General features: G+C 35.5%; 1 protein-coding gene across 1 annotated transcript; it reads right to left on the reverse strand.

Annotated features, from left to right (window-relative positions):
* Window positions 1-9,795: 9,795 nt before the first annotated feature.
* On the reverse strand, window positions 9,796-12,352 carry LOC145666675 (uncharacterized). The gene has a single exon (XM_081734150.1). It carries the CDS (start codon window positions 12,169-12,171, stop codon window positions 9,907-9,909), a length of 2,265 nt encoding a protein of 754 aa, XP_081590276.1. The 5' UTR covers window positions 12,172-12,352; the 3' UTR covers window positions 9,796-9,906.
* Window positions 12,353-16,343: the final 3,991 nt, after the last annotated feature.

Raw genomic sequence — 16,343 nt, forward strand, 5'->3', positions numbered from 1 at the left:
ATAGAGTAAGATGAAGAATTTTAAATGAGTGTTCAATGTTCATTGATTTCAGGAACCGATACACAATAAAGCTTGAAGTTTTGTCCAATTGGTTTTATTGAACGATAAGTTAAGGATAAGATGATATTTTATGAAATGTAATAGAAGAAGAAGAAGTTTCAATGAGTTCATTTTTCCACATATCCCCCTCTAAAGGTATGCATTTATCTCATCGCTTAAGTAATGCCTGGAGGGCTTCGACATAGAAACATTTATGATCTACTCTAGAGCAGCCTCCTTCACTTCACGGAGGACATAATTTATTCGCATCAAATGCATATCTCCTAGGCGTACATTTATCTTTAACTACATCATTTATAGGGGACACGGAGGTTCAGTGATAGAGCACTTATGTCGGGTGCGTGGAGTCTCCGGTTCGATTCCAACCAAGTAAATTTGTCGTATCTGTGGGCTTTCGTGGGATACTTCCGTTTCCTACCATTTTCTCATTCCAAAAATTCCTCCATTATCTTTCATTTGCTTTAATCATCGTCCCCTTAGCCTAAAGGGCATAATTATGGGGTGCTAAACTAAATCATTTCAGTTTTGGTTCACTTCATCCTCACTGTGCAAATGTACCATTTGCAATTATTATTATTATTATTATTATTATTATTATTATTATTATTATTATTATTATTATTATTATTATTATTATTATTATTATTATTATTTTACAAGTATAAAAGGGAATGAAGGAGTCAATCAAATTTTTCACCTTTTAGAGTCAAATGGCATCCAAGCGGTAAATGTCATGCTTAAACAATTATTTTTGTAGCCCTCTCTTCTGAGATTTCATAACTTTTAACCTACAAAAAATCAAATTTCCTTTCGAATGGTAGTTTTAGCTCTTGAATATCATGATAACTAAGAAAGTTGTGGGTACTTGAAATTTGGCTCCTTTCTTCTCTTATTTATCTTCTTTTCTTTTTGTTTGAGAAATTATTTAGCAAGTTTTTAAACAATTCGTATATTTTTAGCTTTCTTAAATAGATTGTTTTTGAACTGAGTGTCTGACAACAGTACTCTCTCTCATGAATTTTCCCGCCAAAACTGCAGTTGGCGGTTTATAATGCTGGTTTGAAGAGGGCTTATCGATGAAATAGAGCGGTATAAGTAGCTTCTCTTGACTTAGACATGAAAAACTGTATTGACCCAGCTAACACAGTACCTCTAGGTTTCATTGGCAGTCAACCTATTAATATTGTCCGTAGATAAGACGTCTAAATCGATATATTACTATGAACGGAAAAAAATTACGTGCTTAAAGTCAAATTTCCATACATAATGTTGCAAGAAAATCAAGAAAAAACTATTTTTATGGCGTTGAAGCATATTTCATTTCTTGCCAATAACAATTGATAGTTTGTTTACGAAATAGTTTGTTTATTTATGAATCGTACACAGTGAAAAAATAATGTAACAGCAGATAGAAATACAGCAGCAGACAATGAAGACAACATTTCCCGTGATTATAAAACCTACATTAAATGGTATTCTAAAATAAAAAGGAATGAATTCAGATTTTATATCAGTATTCTTAAATTTCTTTGTCCGCCATTTTGAACAAAAGCGGATAGTGACGCATAATATCTCAATAGAAAAGCTCGACTTGTGTTAGAAGACTGATTCAAACATTATATTACCCAATTCCATTTACCATTTAAACTTTCCTCTGTTTACCCCATCTGACATTGTCACTGATCGAGTCCTGGTAGAAAATATATTGGCCACTGAAATTAATGGAATACGGGTTTAGGCATATTTTTAAAAATGTTTATTCTCTCCATGTTTGTTGAGTGAATTCTGAATTCTAGAATCACCAGTAATAAGCATATAGCTCAGAACTAAAAAAGAAAACACACCGATTTTTATGTTCTACATTACTAGTTCTCTGAAATTACGATTTAAAATACCATTTATAAAAATAGCGAGAAGTAGATGGTTCATTGATTTCAAAGCTGTAGATTTACTTACCCGCCTTCCGTTGAACTCGCCGTTAGACAGATTACGTATCTCGCGCTCGTTGCTGCATAGCGTTGTGCTACGTGTTGTAGCCGATCCAACTAGAAAAGAAAAGATAAAAAACGGTTTTAATGATAAATATTCCTAAGTAAATATTTTTGTTATACAAATTGAGAATAATGTTTTCGAAAGATAAACATTAGGGTAGTGGCAATGCTGAAGGATTTTGAGTAGGATATCAAGGAAGTCATTCCGTAACCGTTTGCTTTAACACAGCTTAGAATCGTCGTTTTAGTTTGCGACGATTGGAGTAGGGTATAGCAGTTATTATTTATTTATTTATTTTTGCATGTTTTACGTAGCCTGACACTGCACAGATTTTGTGAAAGCTGATACGAATTGAGTCCCTAAGTAAGACCGACAGATTTCGTATGTGTTATCTGTCTACGGATCTGGATGGATTGGAAAGTTCATGGTCTGACTAGGAGGAAGTACCGTAATTATTTTATAATTGTATACATTATCTGCGTAGCTATATTCGTTGGGGATCAGGGTGTAAAATTTCATTTCTCTGCTGTTTCTAAGTGAGATTCTATTCTCTATACTTCACCTCTGGTGCATGGGGTACCGGGCTCAAACCCTGCTCCCGCCAAGTGAACTTTGTGGTGGACAAACACTGTGTGTTTGGGTTTCCTCGGGGTTGTCACTTTCCTCCCACTTTCTTCACTCCACCATTTCATTCATATCTCATCATCACCGTCTCCTTTAACCTAGCTGGCATAATCGTGGGAAGTAAAACTCCAAGATTTCATTTCATTTTCTATTCTCTATTCATTCTCTAAGTGACGAAAATTTGTGACTGGAGAAAATCGAACATAGAGCTGGAAAAAGGGCATAAGACCACAGGAAATTCATATGGACATAGTAGAGACACTAGGAAACTCAATGCTTTCGTATTCCATGGTGAGAAAATTGATAGTTGAATTTAAACGTGGCAGAAACGCAATGAAGATGATCCCCGCAGTGGCAAGCTTTCAACGTCGACCACTACAGAAAATATCAATAAAAATTGTGACGATTTTGAATGACCGCAGAATCAAAATCTGAGAGATAGCTGAGACTCTGGGCATTTCCTATGAACGAGTACAAAACATTATCTTCAACGAATTAGGGTTTTCTAAGGTGTCCGCGAGAAGGGTACCAAGTTCCTTTCAGTTGAACACAAACGCAATCAGCTCACCTTTTCCCGTGATTGTTTGGAACTGTTTGAAAGTATCCGGAGTTTGTTGACAGATTTCTGACTGTGGACAGATATGGGTACACCATCACACGCCGGATTTGAAACAACAATCTAAGCATTGATGTATCGCGATCGAGAAGTATCACAAGAAAAATAAAACATAATTTTTTTTCTAATTTTGTAGGTCAGGCCATGAACTCTGCAATCCACCCTTGTAGTTCTGTAGATTGTAGGACAGTATTAATTACATCATGATTGTGGGGCGCACTAATGATACTCCCCTAAGTGAAAGTAGCAGTAAGTAGGAATTGTAGTTTGTTCTCCCTTCCTTCCCATACCATAAGGTCAAATGTCAATGGGTTTTCTAAGGAGAAAAGTAATTCTAATTGTCGAAAACAAAAGTTACTTCTTTACCCTCCCATACACACACCCACACACAAATGACCTCTTATAATGAACGAGACCAGAGATAAATTTATATCCATACAAGCAGACAAATATTCAAGAAAGAAATCCATGAGAGCTTAAATTTAACAAATGCTAGTGGTTGAATGGAAGATAAATTATTCTATCTGTGTACGTTGAAATATACGTTATTATACTTGGAAAAAAATGTATATTGAAATTTGAAAAGAAAAGCAAGAATAATTCAAAGCAAGGATTTCCTCAGATTGCCAGCCATCCCTCTGAAAATGCTTAACTGAAAGTTTTCAATAGACATAAAATTTTCATCTTTCCTTCCGTTTAACGTTTTGTTTTATTCTTGTGAATATTTATATGTAAGTGCTATATGAATGGTTATGAAATTTTGATCTCCATCAATAATTTATATCTTTATTTCTTTTTCCCTCTCTTTCTCTATCTCTTTCTGTCTGCCTGCTTAACATTTACGGTACAAAAGAGAGCAGTAAACTAAGTATGCAGATTACATACTTCTTTAATTATTCTGTGAACTAATTTTGTAATTCAAAGTCCCCTGTTTGCCATCTGGAGAGAACAACTGATATTAATTTAATCAAGAACTTTCAATGATAGAAAAAAATATGTATTCTAGAATTCATGGACGATCAAAATTCACGAAAGAAAATTCTATAGATCATCTCTTTTGTTGTGATTAGTATTTGCTTTATTATTTTGTAGTGGTATCTCTAAAATTTGAGTTGTGTACTTATCAACACTTTAAGCTTGGAGAATATAATCATACACTCTTGACACTTTCGCTTCTTGACCTATCATGGCTACGCAAAATCCAGCTTTCTGACAGTTTAGTGCATTTGCAAAAAGATGTGTATCAACTAGTAAAAAGAAAAGATAGGTGTGCGAAACACATCATAAATAAATCTATTTTAGGACGAATACAATATTTATTAGCACTGTTGGATTGGATATTTACAGTGTTATTTCAATCAAATGCTCTTTCACTTACATAATTTGTTTATCAGTTTTGTTTACTGTTTACACATCTAAACATAATATGGGAAAGGTGAAAAACTTATTGATTGTCGTTACCGTTGGGTAAAACTGCTACAATATTCGTTATTTGTTCAGGAGTAAAAGTGCGGGGGAACGCTAGGAGACGCCGTCCCCCCACCTCCAAAATATATGTACGGCGTTCCCCCAGTTTCTAAGAAATTACAATGGGCAAAGATAGGCAGGGGGATGCCGTAAGGCCGCTACCTACCGTCCCCCTACCTTTTCAGATCCACTTTTTACCCCTAGTCATACACCTATTTATAGTCCTTCATGTTATACCACAGAAAAAGAATAACAGGAATTTAGAAAAAAAAAACATTCCTCTATGTTCGCCAGCGAAGTGCCACAAAATAATGGTTTTCATCATACAAGAGTTTCACACTTCGATTACAAGATAGAGCGTTTCTATTCCACCTGTGCCCTCGGAAGCTATGCGAACTATACTTCGGCCCCACCTCCGCCTTTCTTCTGGAGGATGAAACCCTCCCTTTGCGTAGCGAAAAGAAGTTAATGACCTTGCCTGTGTTGCCAATTTGTCATTCAGTCGTTTGATCTTGACGAGTGAAGATTATAGGCTACTTAAAGTGGCTAACAAGACAGGGCACAGTGAATTCCGTGAAATAATTCATTGTGGCAACGCTTCCGCATTCAACAATTGAAAGATCTCGGCCACAAGAACTTGTCCCTCCTCTTTTGAGGGAGGTATGGAAAATCACATATTCACAGCAGCGCCAGCAAGGGCACAGTTCTAATAGAAAGACTCTATGAGGTTTTCTTTTAGGTCCAAGCCAGAGTAAATTTACCACACAGAACCGACTACAGCCTGTGGAAGGATACTCATACATAATGCTCGAGCTAGACTCGGACTTTATTTGCTTGCCTTAACAAGTTATCTTTAGTTCTATTTGGTTGGTTAGTTGATTTGGAGTATAGTGTCCCGTTCAGAATCGAGGCTATATGAGACATGGAATTATAGCTTAATGTGAGATCCCAGCCCCATGAACTTCAACTGGGTATATTCCACACCGAAAGTGCTTACGCTAGCCATATTGCCACGAGAGAGCTCTAGTCTCATTCTGGCTTAGAATTTAAAGTGTAGAGAGTTTTTAATTGTAGCACTATATTAGTATGAAGAACACAAATTTGAAAAATGTAAAAAAAAAAAAAATGGCAAGGAAGAGATACATTAAACCTCTCACAATGTAAACGAAAAACATTATTATTTGATTATCGGGGTTGATGTAACCCTCCACATTCCACTGTTTAGTAAAACAGGATTACTTAATGTATAAAGTGTAGATTTAATAGAGACGAACAATGTTTCAAGACGAGGTTCACTATATTTCGAACTTAATTAATCAACATGTGCCATCAACTTCTGAACTAAAAAGTTTTGCTATTGCGGAGATTTTTTTTTTTTTTTTTTTTTTGCCTAGTAAAACTCCATTATAAGTACACACTATAATTCACCGAATAAGTCGACTGTCATGACGGCGACCAAACATTCCACGGAGTTTGTGAACAGTCTGTGTACAGCATTCACCACATTAATTTGTAATAAGTTTTCACTGACAACACACTGTTCCGTCGTGTACCATTCCTACCCGTACAGAAAAAATATGACGATCATGTGCTATTTGGCGCTCCATCACTACTAACCATAAAGGCAACAGATGAACATTCTGTACCGTTCAGTGCTACCAACTTAGTAGAACAGAAATAACGGGCATTTCAAGAATTGCATTCTGTATGGGACATCGAGGTGAACTAAATGATATAACTTGCCTGAAGGCAAATTTTCATGCATAATATTTGACAAAATCGATGTTTTTTTTAAAAAAAAAAAAAAAGATAGCGGTCAATGTTGTTTGTCACTAATAGTAACTGCTTGTTTTCATTTTGCAGAAACATATTTCTTGCATATTTATGTAGTACATATCTTTAAAAAATAATTTGCTAACCTTCAAATTGTGTCTATTGTAGTTTGTCGTTTCCTAACGGTAACACTCATACCCTTAAGAGTGACAAGTGCTGGTTGTAAACAATACCTTTGCTATTGACTAGCAAAATTAGGTCAAAGGTTTGCTAAACTAAAGAGTGTCAATTTAAAGATTTACAGGAAATAATTGTAATCTTTTTCTTCGTAAATACCAAAGAAAATCTAGTAAGGACAGTTGTGTAGGATACTGTAATAGATATAGAATGCTATGTTAAAACATTTCTTACGGATGTTTAATTTGAAAGTGATTTTCAAAGAAAGCCGTATCGTCAATAAGAATTTCTTGGGATATGTCTCATAGGTAGATCGGGTCCTGGGACCGGACTACACCCGCCTCAATATAAGAGAATAAATGTGAGCATTTCAAGATATTTGAAGTGAGAGAGAGTGTAGGTGAGGGGTAAGGGAAGGAAGGGATGAAATCTGATGTCACAGTACCTGTTGTTCATTATCTTTGCTGGGCTTCTTGTTCTCTTGATGATCGACTGGTGATCTTCCGTTCTGGTTATAACGTGAACTGACTCTCTAGCCACTGAGCTAGATCCTGCCGTTGACCGAATTAAAGATAGTACGGCTAGTTTTCTAAGTAACCGACTCTAATGTTCTCCAGCCAACTCTAAAGACTGACTCCAACGAACTTCAAAGATTGTCGCCGACTGACTCCCATGAACTCCCCGGACTGACTCCGTTGACAGCCTTTCGACTAACTCTCGACTAATTCCTCGTTTCCGGGTTTAACGGGGTATTTAATGATCCAAACCTGCTGATGATCTTGCTGATTCCAGACACGTGTCGATGAGATGATTTCGTCTCAAAAGGTACTTTTGACGTCAGAGGTGGTTAGATAATCGGAAAAGGACCTATCTCAGCTTTTTACATAAAATATATATTGACATAATACATTACATAAACGTAAACAATCACTTTCACGATTCAGCAAAGAAGACACAAAACTACGGAAGAAAATATTAACCGAATTCTCAGACATAAATGAATTTCATTAGCTAAGTCCTCCGAATGTCTAGCGTTCTTCATGTATACATAACAGTTTTATGTAGTAAGAGAAAAATAATGGCTTGACAACACTGATGACAAATCTTAATGAAAATTATGTTTCTCAGGCAAACAATAAATGAATATGTGGGAAATCAACATAAATCAATAAACAATAAATACTGGTCTCTTCATACATTCAACCAAGTAATTGGGCTTAGTATTGTCGCTGCGTACTCGTAATATTCAGGAAACCGTAATATTCTAAGAGAGAAAGCTGATGTTGGTTGCCGACAAATAAATCTAGATTACTGACAAACGAAGTTCCGAATTGGTTTGGTTCAACTGGACGTCGTTATGATGTGACCATACGAGGAAAACTCCGTTCGCATGATACGATTGATCTCGAGTTGTTCTTCATTTGTAGGTAATAAGTCATAAATGATGCAGTAGCAAGCACTTCTGACATCCGCACTCTGACACTCAGTTGAATGCATATATATATATATATATATATATATATATATATATATATATATATATACTGCATTCCGGAAATTTTTGACACACTAGTGGGCTAATCGTTGTATTGACGGATGGTATTTGTCGAGTATAGGGTGGTTTAGAGGACAAACCATTTCGATCGGCTTTCACTACCATTGAAAGATAAGTTCTTATTAAAACTGTGAACATATTTTAGTGTTAGTTTATTAAAAAAATTAGGAGCGGATAATTTGGAAGTGTGTTTCCAGCCAAATATGAAACCAGAAAGTGTACGTGATTTTTGATCCATAAAGGATCCATAGCTTGTTTGTATATAAAATGTGCGACTTCCTACTAATATTCAGCAAATTTAACTCCATTGTAGGACGTTTAACGCACAAAGTGTTTGGAATAATTATAAAAGCATATTGGTCTATAGAAGGAGTTGAGCATTTTTCGCACCCAGTTCTGGTAAGAAGTATACGTGTGCTGCTGTATGCAATAGTTTCGAGGAAATATACCTATTGATTAGATTAGACTATCATACATTGTAGTTTAGCGTCCTTTTAGGCTATAATATATATGAACCTACAAATTAACGTGGGATTCGAACCACATTACTCCTACTTCGAATCGAATCCGGGCCTTTTATTTACGCTAACAATATAGCCACAAGGAAGCTGAAATATAAGTAATGAGAAACCAATTTTGCCGCATTAAGTTTAATCTTTAGTATTTATGGACTTTAATAAGAACAAAATGTGCTGTAAAATTGTAATCCATATACTTGTTTATTGAGGGGAGGTTAGTCACAGGAGGATAAGTGGCATAAACACATGAGACATATTAATGACAGTGTTTAGAAACCTCTTCTACCAATACGACAGAAGAGCAACTCAACTGACCTATAGCAGCGTGAGCTTTAAATTACTTGACTGCCAAACTATTACTTTCTGTTTGACTATTCACATCTGAATTCTGAAAAAAGAAACGAAAGTTGTGCATACTTCTCGAGTCTTTATCGAATTTTAAATATAAAAAGTGTTTAACGGAATTCTCTAATATCTATTATCTATTTATTTATATTGTATAATATAATAAGGTTAAGCTAGAGCAGTGGATCAAGCATCAGTCTTGACCCCTTTTATATGGTGCCCAATGCATATTGCTATAAATGTTATCGAAAACTATTATAACTTTCATAGCGAAGATAATGTCTCACCATATATTCATAAAGGTCTAGCATAAAAAAATATTTGACTGAGCTAGGATCAACCGACTATAGTTCCTGTAAACATAAAAAATATTTTAGTTCTAGGAGGAGAAAAATATAATACATTGTATACGACTACGTAATGACTGGGTTGTCAGCAAGGGCGCCGATCCTGGGGGAGGCAAGGGGTCTGGGCCCCACAAAGCTCATGTATGCCCCGCGTTGTATTTATGAATATACAATATTTGGCATAATTTGAATTCAATTTGTCTTAAAATTCTTATATACGTTCTGCATCTATATGCCCCCTTCCAAATTTAGAGAAATCGGCGCCCTTGGTTGTCAGTAACATATTCATAACATTAACACATTAAAAAGCGAACACAAAAATGTACATAAATGAAATATTTTTTTTTTATTTAAAAAGAAATTTTGAATCCATTACGAATTTTGCAGTTTGTGTTACCATTGTATAATGCCTCTTCGTGAAAACAAAAGGTGTCATGTACATTTAATTTTCGTACGCATCGATGGTGACCGATTATTCTTTCGTGAGAGTCTGATATTCTTCACCTCCTCACTGGCAGAGTCTAGAGAAATGTCAAGATTATACTCTACAGGCTGTTTAGAGGACTTTCCTCCTTTGCTTTCATCTGTTGGTGTATCAGGTGGCAAACGTGTCGAAGGTTTAGATCCAGCTGGGAAACATTTATAGACATATGTTAAAGGAATTGAAACCTTGTCAGCAACATCATTCACAGCTGATGATGTATGTAGAATAAAATTATGTATACTAGGAGTATTCACGTCACTTTCTGTTGTTGAAAGTTCTTCGTTAGAAGACGAAGGCTTTGCCTTAGACGGTGTCGTGTCATCATCTGATGGAACAGATTGTTGTTTATCCACGCCCGATGACAAACCGGGTTGTAGAGTTGCATCACTCTTAGATATTACAGTTGAAGGTGGTTTAGACAGATCACTGTCACCAGTGTTTGATGAGATTTTTGCAAATACCATCTCACATTGACTAGATATGTCTTCGAAGCTAATATCCGGTTTTCCAGGAGTAAACGATGGTCGTTTGATGAAGGAATTACCCTTTTTGACTCTGCTTTCTTTCGTATAAGCACAAGAAGCAGCTTGATTGCGGAACAAGATACGGGCACTTTTGGCTGACAAATCTCTTGAATCCTTCTTGTCAGTTACTTTAGCTTCAGTTCCTTTGGGAGAATAAACAGGGATTTTAGACTCTGTTTTGTCGAATTTTCTCGATCTTGAAGATTGTAAATCGATTCTCTGAGATCTAGGAGGAATATCATCTCCAAACATTAAAGTTGTTTTCGCCTTCAAGGAATAAAATAAATGTCTAATATCGTTAATTACATCACTTGATGGTACCGTGGAACAATCTATTGAACTTACTTCAGATAAGGTGAAAAACGACGATGTTGAATGTGCATCTTTAGTGGTTTCATCTTTCATAACATGATTTTTCAGTGTTGTATTACTCTTATCAAGACTTCTAGTTTTTGAATGTTTGGAATTTAACTTCTTGACATGGAATTTCCCCCTGGACGAAAAAATATCATTACATTCGTCAATGGATGCAGAGATCTTTCTTATCTCCTTTACTACTTCACTATACGCATCTAGAAAAGATTGAAACTTCTTTCGTAAATTTTTGTCACTAGCAATACGATTATTAGTTGAACTAGTAACATTATGAGAAGATTTATTAGTAATATTGTGAGAAGATTTGTTAGTAACATTGTGAGAAGATTTGTTAGTAACATTGTGAGAAGATTTGTTAGTAACATTGTGAGAATATTTGTTAGTTACATTGTCAGTAACATTGTGAGAAGATTTATTAAGTCCACTGCCAACATTACTACTGTTTGAGGGAGTTTTAGAGGTGAATCGAGATTCTCGATTGAAACGATGATTATCAAAGGTTGTGCGACGGTAGGAATTGAATTGTGAAGATTTTAGGTTAGAAAAGGGGTTTTTGCTATACGAGTCCGCTGTTGATGGTCTTTCTCGAGCTTTTGCACCTGAGCTAGAATCACTTTTGAAAGTAGTCTTATTACTGAAATTAAAAGATTTTTGACCAAACGTATTATTATCATTATTATTACCACCAGAGAAAGAACTTGCCTTCGCGGATGAACTCCTTTGGAAACGGTAAACTCGTGGTTTAAAACCCGTAGCATCGCCACCAGCAGCAGCAGAAGAACTAGGATTAAATTTAGCAAACGGAGAAGTATTCTTGTCAGTTCTGTTGTATGTATGTCCGAAAGCAGAAGGAAATGAATGAGATCCAAAACAAAAACCAGTATCACACTTCGGTGGTGTTGTAGGTTTGAAAAATGGTTTGAAATATGAACTGCTAGTATAAGTACCTGAGGCCGAGGCTGGGCGTCTAGGACTACTGAATGATTGATATTTTGAACTGTTGCAACCAGCTGATGACGAAAAGCTGAAATTGAAGTTGAAACTGGAATTTTTGAAATTGTTCTCCTTCCATCTTTGGGACCTCTCCGCTGCTCGTCGTTCAATATCATGTATTTTCTTCTTTGCAGTGTCTGTGAGGACAGAATAGGCCTCAGAAATCTGTTTGAATTTTTCTTCAGCTTCGGAAGACGTATTCTTATCTGGATGATACTTAAGGGCAAGTTTCTTGTACGCTGTTCTTATTTCAGCGTCCGTTGCAGTAGGAGAAATACCCAACGTTTTATAATGATCTTTCACCATTTTGGTGGCGTACATTTAATAAAATTGATTGTTTTGTTTCATTGATGATGTCATAAAATCACGACAATTAGTCAAACTAAACTTTAGTGAATTTTAAACAGCTGGTTGCAATTCATCCGAAAAGACCTTATATTTAATTTTCCATTAAAAGTTAAACATTACGGTATAAATGAAAATTTCATTTCGGAAAAGTTACTATAACAACTGTATACGAAAGAACTCTTTCAGTAACAAATGGAGATTACAACAATTATAACTATTATCTGTTTAATCTTACTTGAAAATGAAGCTGGACAAAGTAATGTGCCTATAATTCACACTGATTGGTTAAGTTACATACCAAGACTTTTTTAGAAACGACAAACACGTCATCCAATGCATAAGTTAAAGTTGCATTCGACTCTTTGCTAAAATAAGAAACAACTGGAAAGAAACAACTTCAATATACTTTTGTTTAAGGTCCAGGTTGCTGAAAAAAATCCTGAACGTTGATCTAAGAACAGTTATCGATTATACCTTTCTCTTCCTCTACTTCTCTATTGCTTTGTCACTAAAGGGGCATTCACAAGACCTTCAAAAGTTTCGAATTACTCCACCCTTGCTTCTTAATGTTGAAAAATAGAAACTTTCTTTCTTTCTCAGAGAAAAGATAGCTAAATGAAATTGTTTCACTTCCTTCGTTCGGACTTATTTATTATAATAGTCGCACTGTGTTGAAGAATTAGCAGATAAGTGAGGGTAGTGCAAAAATCATTTATACAGATATTATAATATGAAAGTATGGATTTCTATTCTACGTTGAAGAAGTTGCATCTCCATTCACAGAAAATTGTCCTTCAGTGTCATATTACTCCAGTGAATATATGGTTTGACCCCTAACAAATTGCAAGAAAAGCTTTTTTAGTTTTTCTGGTAGAGAAAAGCATTCTGAACAACATATCAAAAATTACCAAAAGTTAGACATCCATTTGGCCGCCATTTTGGATTTCGTTATTAAACACCTTTCTCGGAAAAAGTAATTATATTTTCTCGCAGAATTAAGATAAAAAGTTTGTTCCTATGTCAAATTGGTGCTAATAGATAATATAGATGGAGGAAGGTGGTACAGTCTTGTGAGGATACCGCCATATTTAAATATGGCGGCCGTACATTTACGTCTCATACATCCACATGAACAGCTGCAGTGAATCATTTTTAGATGGCTGTTAGTAGAAGGTTTATTATCCATCATTATTTGTATCAGTTTGTCCTCTTCATTAATCCAGCCTCACTTAGTAAAATCCATGTCTTGATCAAGACCCATCCTTGTCCTGACCTGAAAGTAAGTTCTTGTGAGTAGTATTTTGTAGGAGAAGTTGTGGGTGGAAAGCGCTCGGGCGTTACAAATGAATTAGCATCCGCCACTGTTTTGCAAAGGTAGGTATACTGCAATCATTCTAATGTGTCACATTCTTTCCCATTGAACAAAGCCAACATTGCCTTACACCCAGTAGTTTCCACAGGTTTTTGGATCTGTGTTTGGAGAACAGGAAATCTGCGTACATTTACTCAAAATACCATTTTTGTTTATCTTTTCAAAAACTGACTTTTTCCCAATACCAAAAATTCGTGAGGTAGTATCTGATCCAGTGAAGGTATGTGCAAATAACAGGCTTGTACATACATATTTCCCCAGCATGGTCTTCAAGACAGTAATGATGTAAACATGAGCTTTCCCTTTGTCTGATTGTAGATACAGACCCTTTTTATCTGTATAGCCATAATAGAGAAGCAATATTGGTAGAACCGTATCTTCCCGATGAGAGTTATTGACTGTGTAAGTGACTTAGCAACTGCAGCTTCTACAATGTCAACATCTGCATCTCCCTCCGCTTGTATTACTTGAATCCTTTCGATCTCAGGAGTACAGAAATAATTTTTATCAATAATTCTTTCTTGCTTCCATTGAAGAGAAAGTCATCCTTCTCAGTTAATTTTGTTGGTTCCCTGAGATTGACTATTATTGCTGTAGTTGTCTTCCTTCACTCACGAGTACTGTAATTTGGGGTAGGTTTTCCATAGTCATCGGAAAACAAAGTTGCTTTTCCATATCGTTTTGCAACAAAACATGCATAATGATCTGCAATGAAGCTGTAAGTACTTCTTTGAGACCAGTTAAGCCTATGTAAGAGGGAACCTCTATCCGAAAGTTCGCTTGGTGACATGGTATCCCTGTACGAACTGATGATACACTTCAGGGTTAGTTATCGTGGTTGTCATGGTTTGAAGGTATAGTTAAGCAGAATTTAGATAATTTTGGTGACCTGCAGCAGCCAATATGGGCAAACAAGCTGTAATAGCATGTAGGTGCATTGTCCATGATCCTGATCGATCGGCATGTATTATCTCTCTGACTACAAGCAACGTCTGCGTATAATTCAATAAAAGTTTGCTTGTCTTAGACTCTCGAGAATATTGACATATTTTTTCATACACAACAGAAACTATATTCGTCATTCAAGCTGATTCAAGCATGTTGTCCATCTCTTAAGTCACCCTATCCAGCTTGACAGTATCACTGCTCTAGTTTGTAAATGTGGCTTTCAAACACAGGTTCTGTTTCAATAATTTTGGAGATAATTATATTTGTAAGGCATTGATTGACCCTAAGATGCCCACGCAATGCACGTTGTACTGCTTTCCTGATATAATATGTATGATCGTATGTTTATTGTAGACTGTTACTAAAATCTCGTTCAGTCCACAGTCTTGCATTAACGTACCTATAGCACCCAATATATTTATTAAGATATTGAAACTTCCAATTAAAAATATGGCATCTTTCACCCGAACATTCTCTTTTGCTGAACTCACGATTTCAGAAGCTTTCCAAACAATGGCAAGTCAAAGGTAACAACAGTTGGCATTTTGAATTTCGCTGCTACCTCACAAATGAAATTGAGAGTTGACAGAATGCACGTCTTGTCTCCAGGGTACATGTCAATCATGGGCAGGAATTGCACAGACAACTGGCCTGGATGTGTACATGATGGTACCTACATACTGCAGAAAATATGTTATCCTTTGATATACATTATTACTATTATTATTATTATTATTATTATTATTATTATTATTTAATTTATAAGAATAATTCAGGTACTTCTCTTTCTAAAATTAAAGTATTACATTGTTTAAAGAAAAGGCATGTTGCGTTACATGGTGGACTTCAGTGTTATAAAAGACAACACTCTCGCCACATAAAATGGTCTAGCTCACTTAGTTTTTAAGATACAGAAATGATTTTGCTGTCAATGAAAAGAGGACATTCTACTGTATAACGATCATTTCAAATGACTTTTTCAAAACTTTAACAGTTTCGTAGTTATGTACCAATTAAGATAGACAACGAACCGAATGTAACGAAATTTTTGGAAGAATGGCCGCCATATTTAAATATGGCGATATCATCACAAGACTGTTCCACCTTTCTCCATTTATATTATCTATTAGCACCAATTTGACACAACAACGAAATTTCTATCTTATTTATGTAATTGCTTTTTCCGAGAAAGATGTGTAATAACAAAATCCAAAATAGCGGCCGGAAATGGCGACCAAATAGGAGTCTAATTTTTGCTATTTGTTGATGTGTTGTTCAGGATACTTTTTCTCTACCAGAAAAACTAAAAAAAATCTTTTCTTGCAATTTCTTGGGGATACAGCCCTAATTTTTCTTATATTTACCGGACTATATAACGAAGTTGCGTGTTCATTACAGTACAGAACAGTACAGTACAGGAGGTGGCTCTCAAAATGGCACAAGAAGAAGAAGAAGAAGAAGAACAGAAAAAAGGAATACTAGTGAATACTTTCCCATAAGGTAGGACAAAAATATTTTTAACATTCTGTATTAATTTAGTCTCTCAGGAAGAACTTGATTCACGACTTTATTCTCCACTTTGAAACTGTAGGTTAAAGAAATCTGTTGCCACCTCTTTGAATATTAAATTTCCATACAGTAAAGACGTTAAGAAATAGTGGGGTATTTTTTCTGATATAGATTCAGTGTCCTAAGAATAGTGTGTGTCTCTGCATCTCCCCCTCCCCTCATATCCATATGTATTGACATAGAAACTGATTGATCTATTTCTTTCTGTTTAGAACTTCAGTTTCATGTAGTTTGCAAATCTTCTGTAGCTTTAAAA

This window comes from Thermobia domestica, chromosome 12, assembly GCF_964235325.1.
Source record: "Thermobia domestica chromosome 12, izTheDome1.hap1.1, whole genome shotgun sequence".
NCBI classification, from domain to species: domain Eukaryota; kingdom Metazoa; phylum Arthropoda; class Insecta; order Zygentoma; family Lepismatidae; genus Thermobia; species Thermobia domestica.

What these genes read in the sequence shown, in the direction of transcription:
- LOC145666675 (XM_081734150.1), bottom strand. Translation starts at nt 12,171, where the DNA reads ATGTACGCCACCAAAATGGTGAAAGATCATTATAAAACGTTGGGTATT.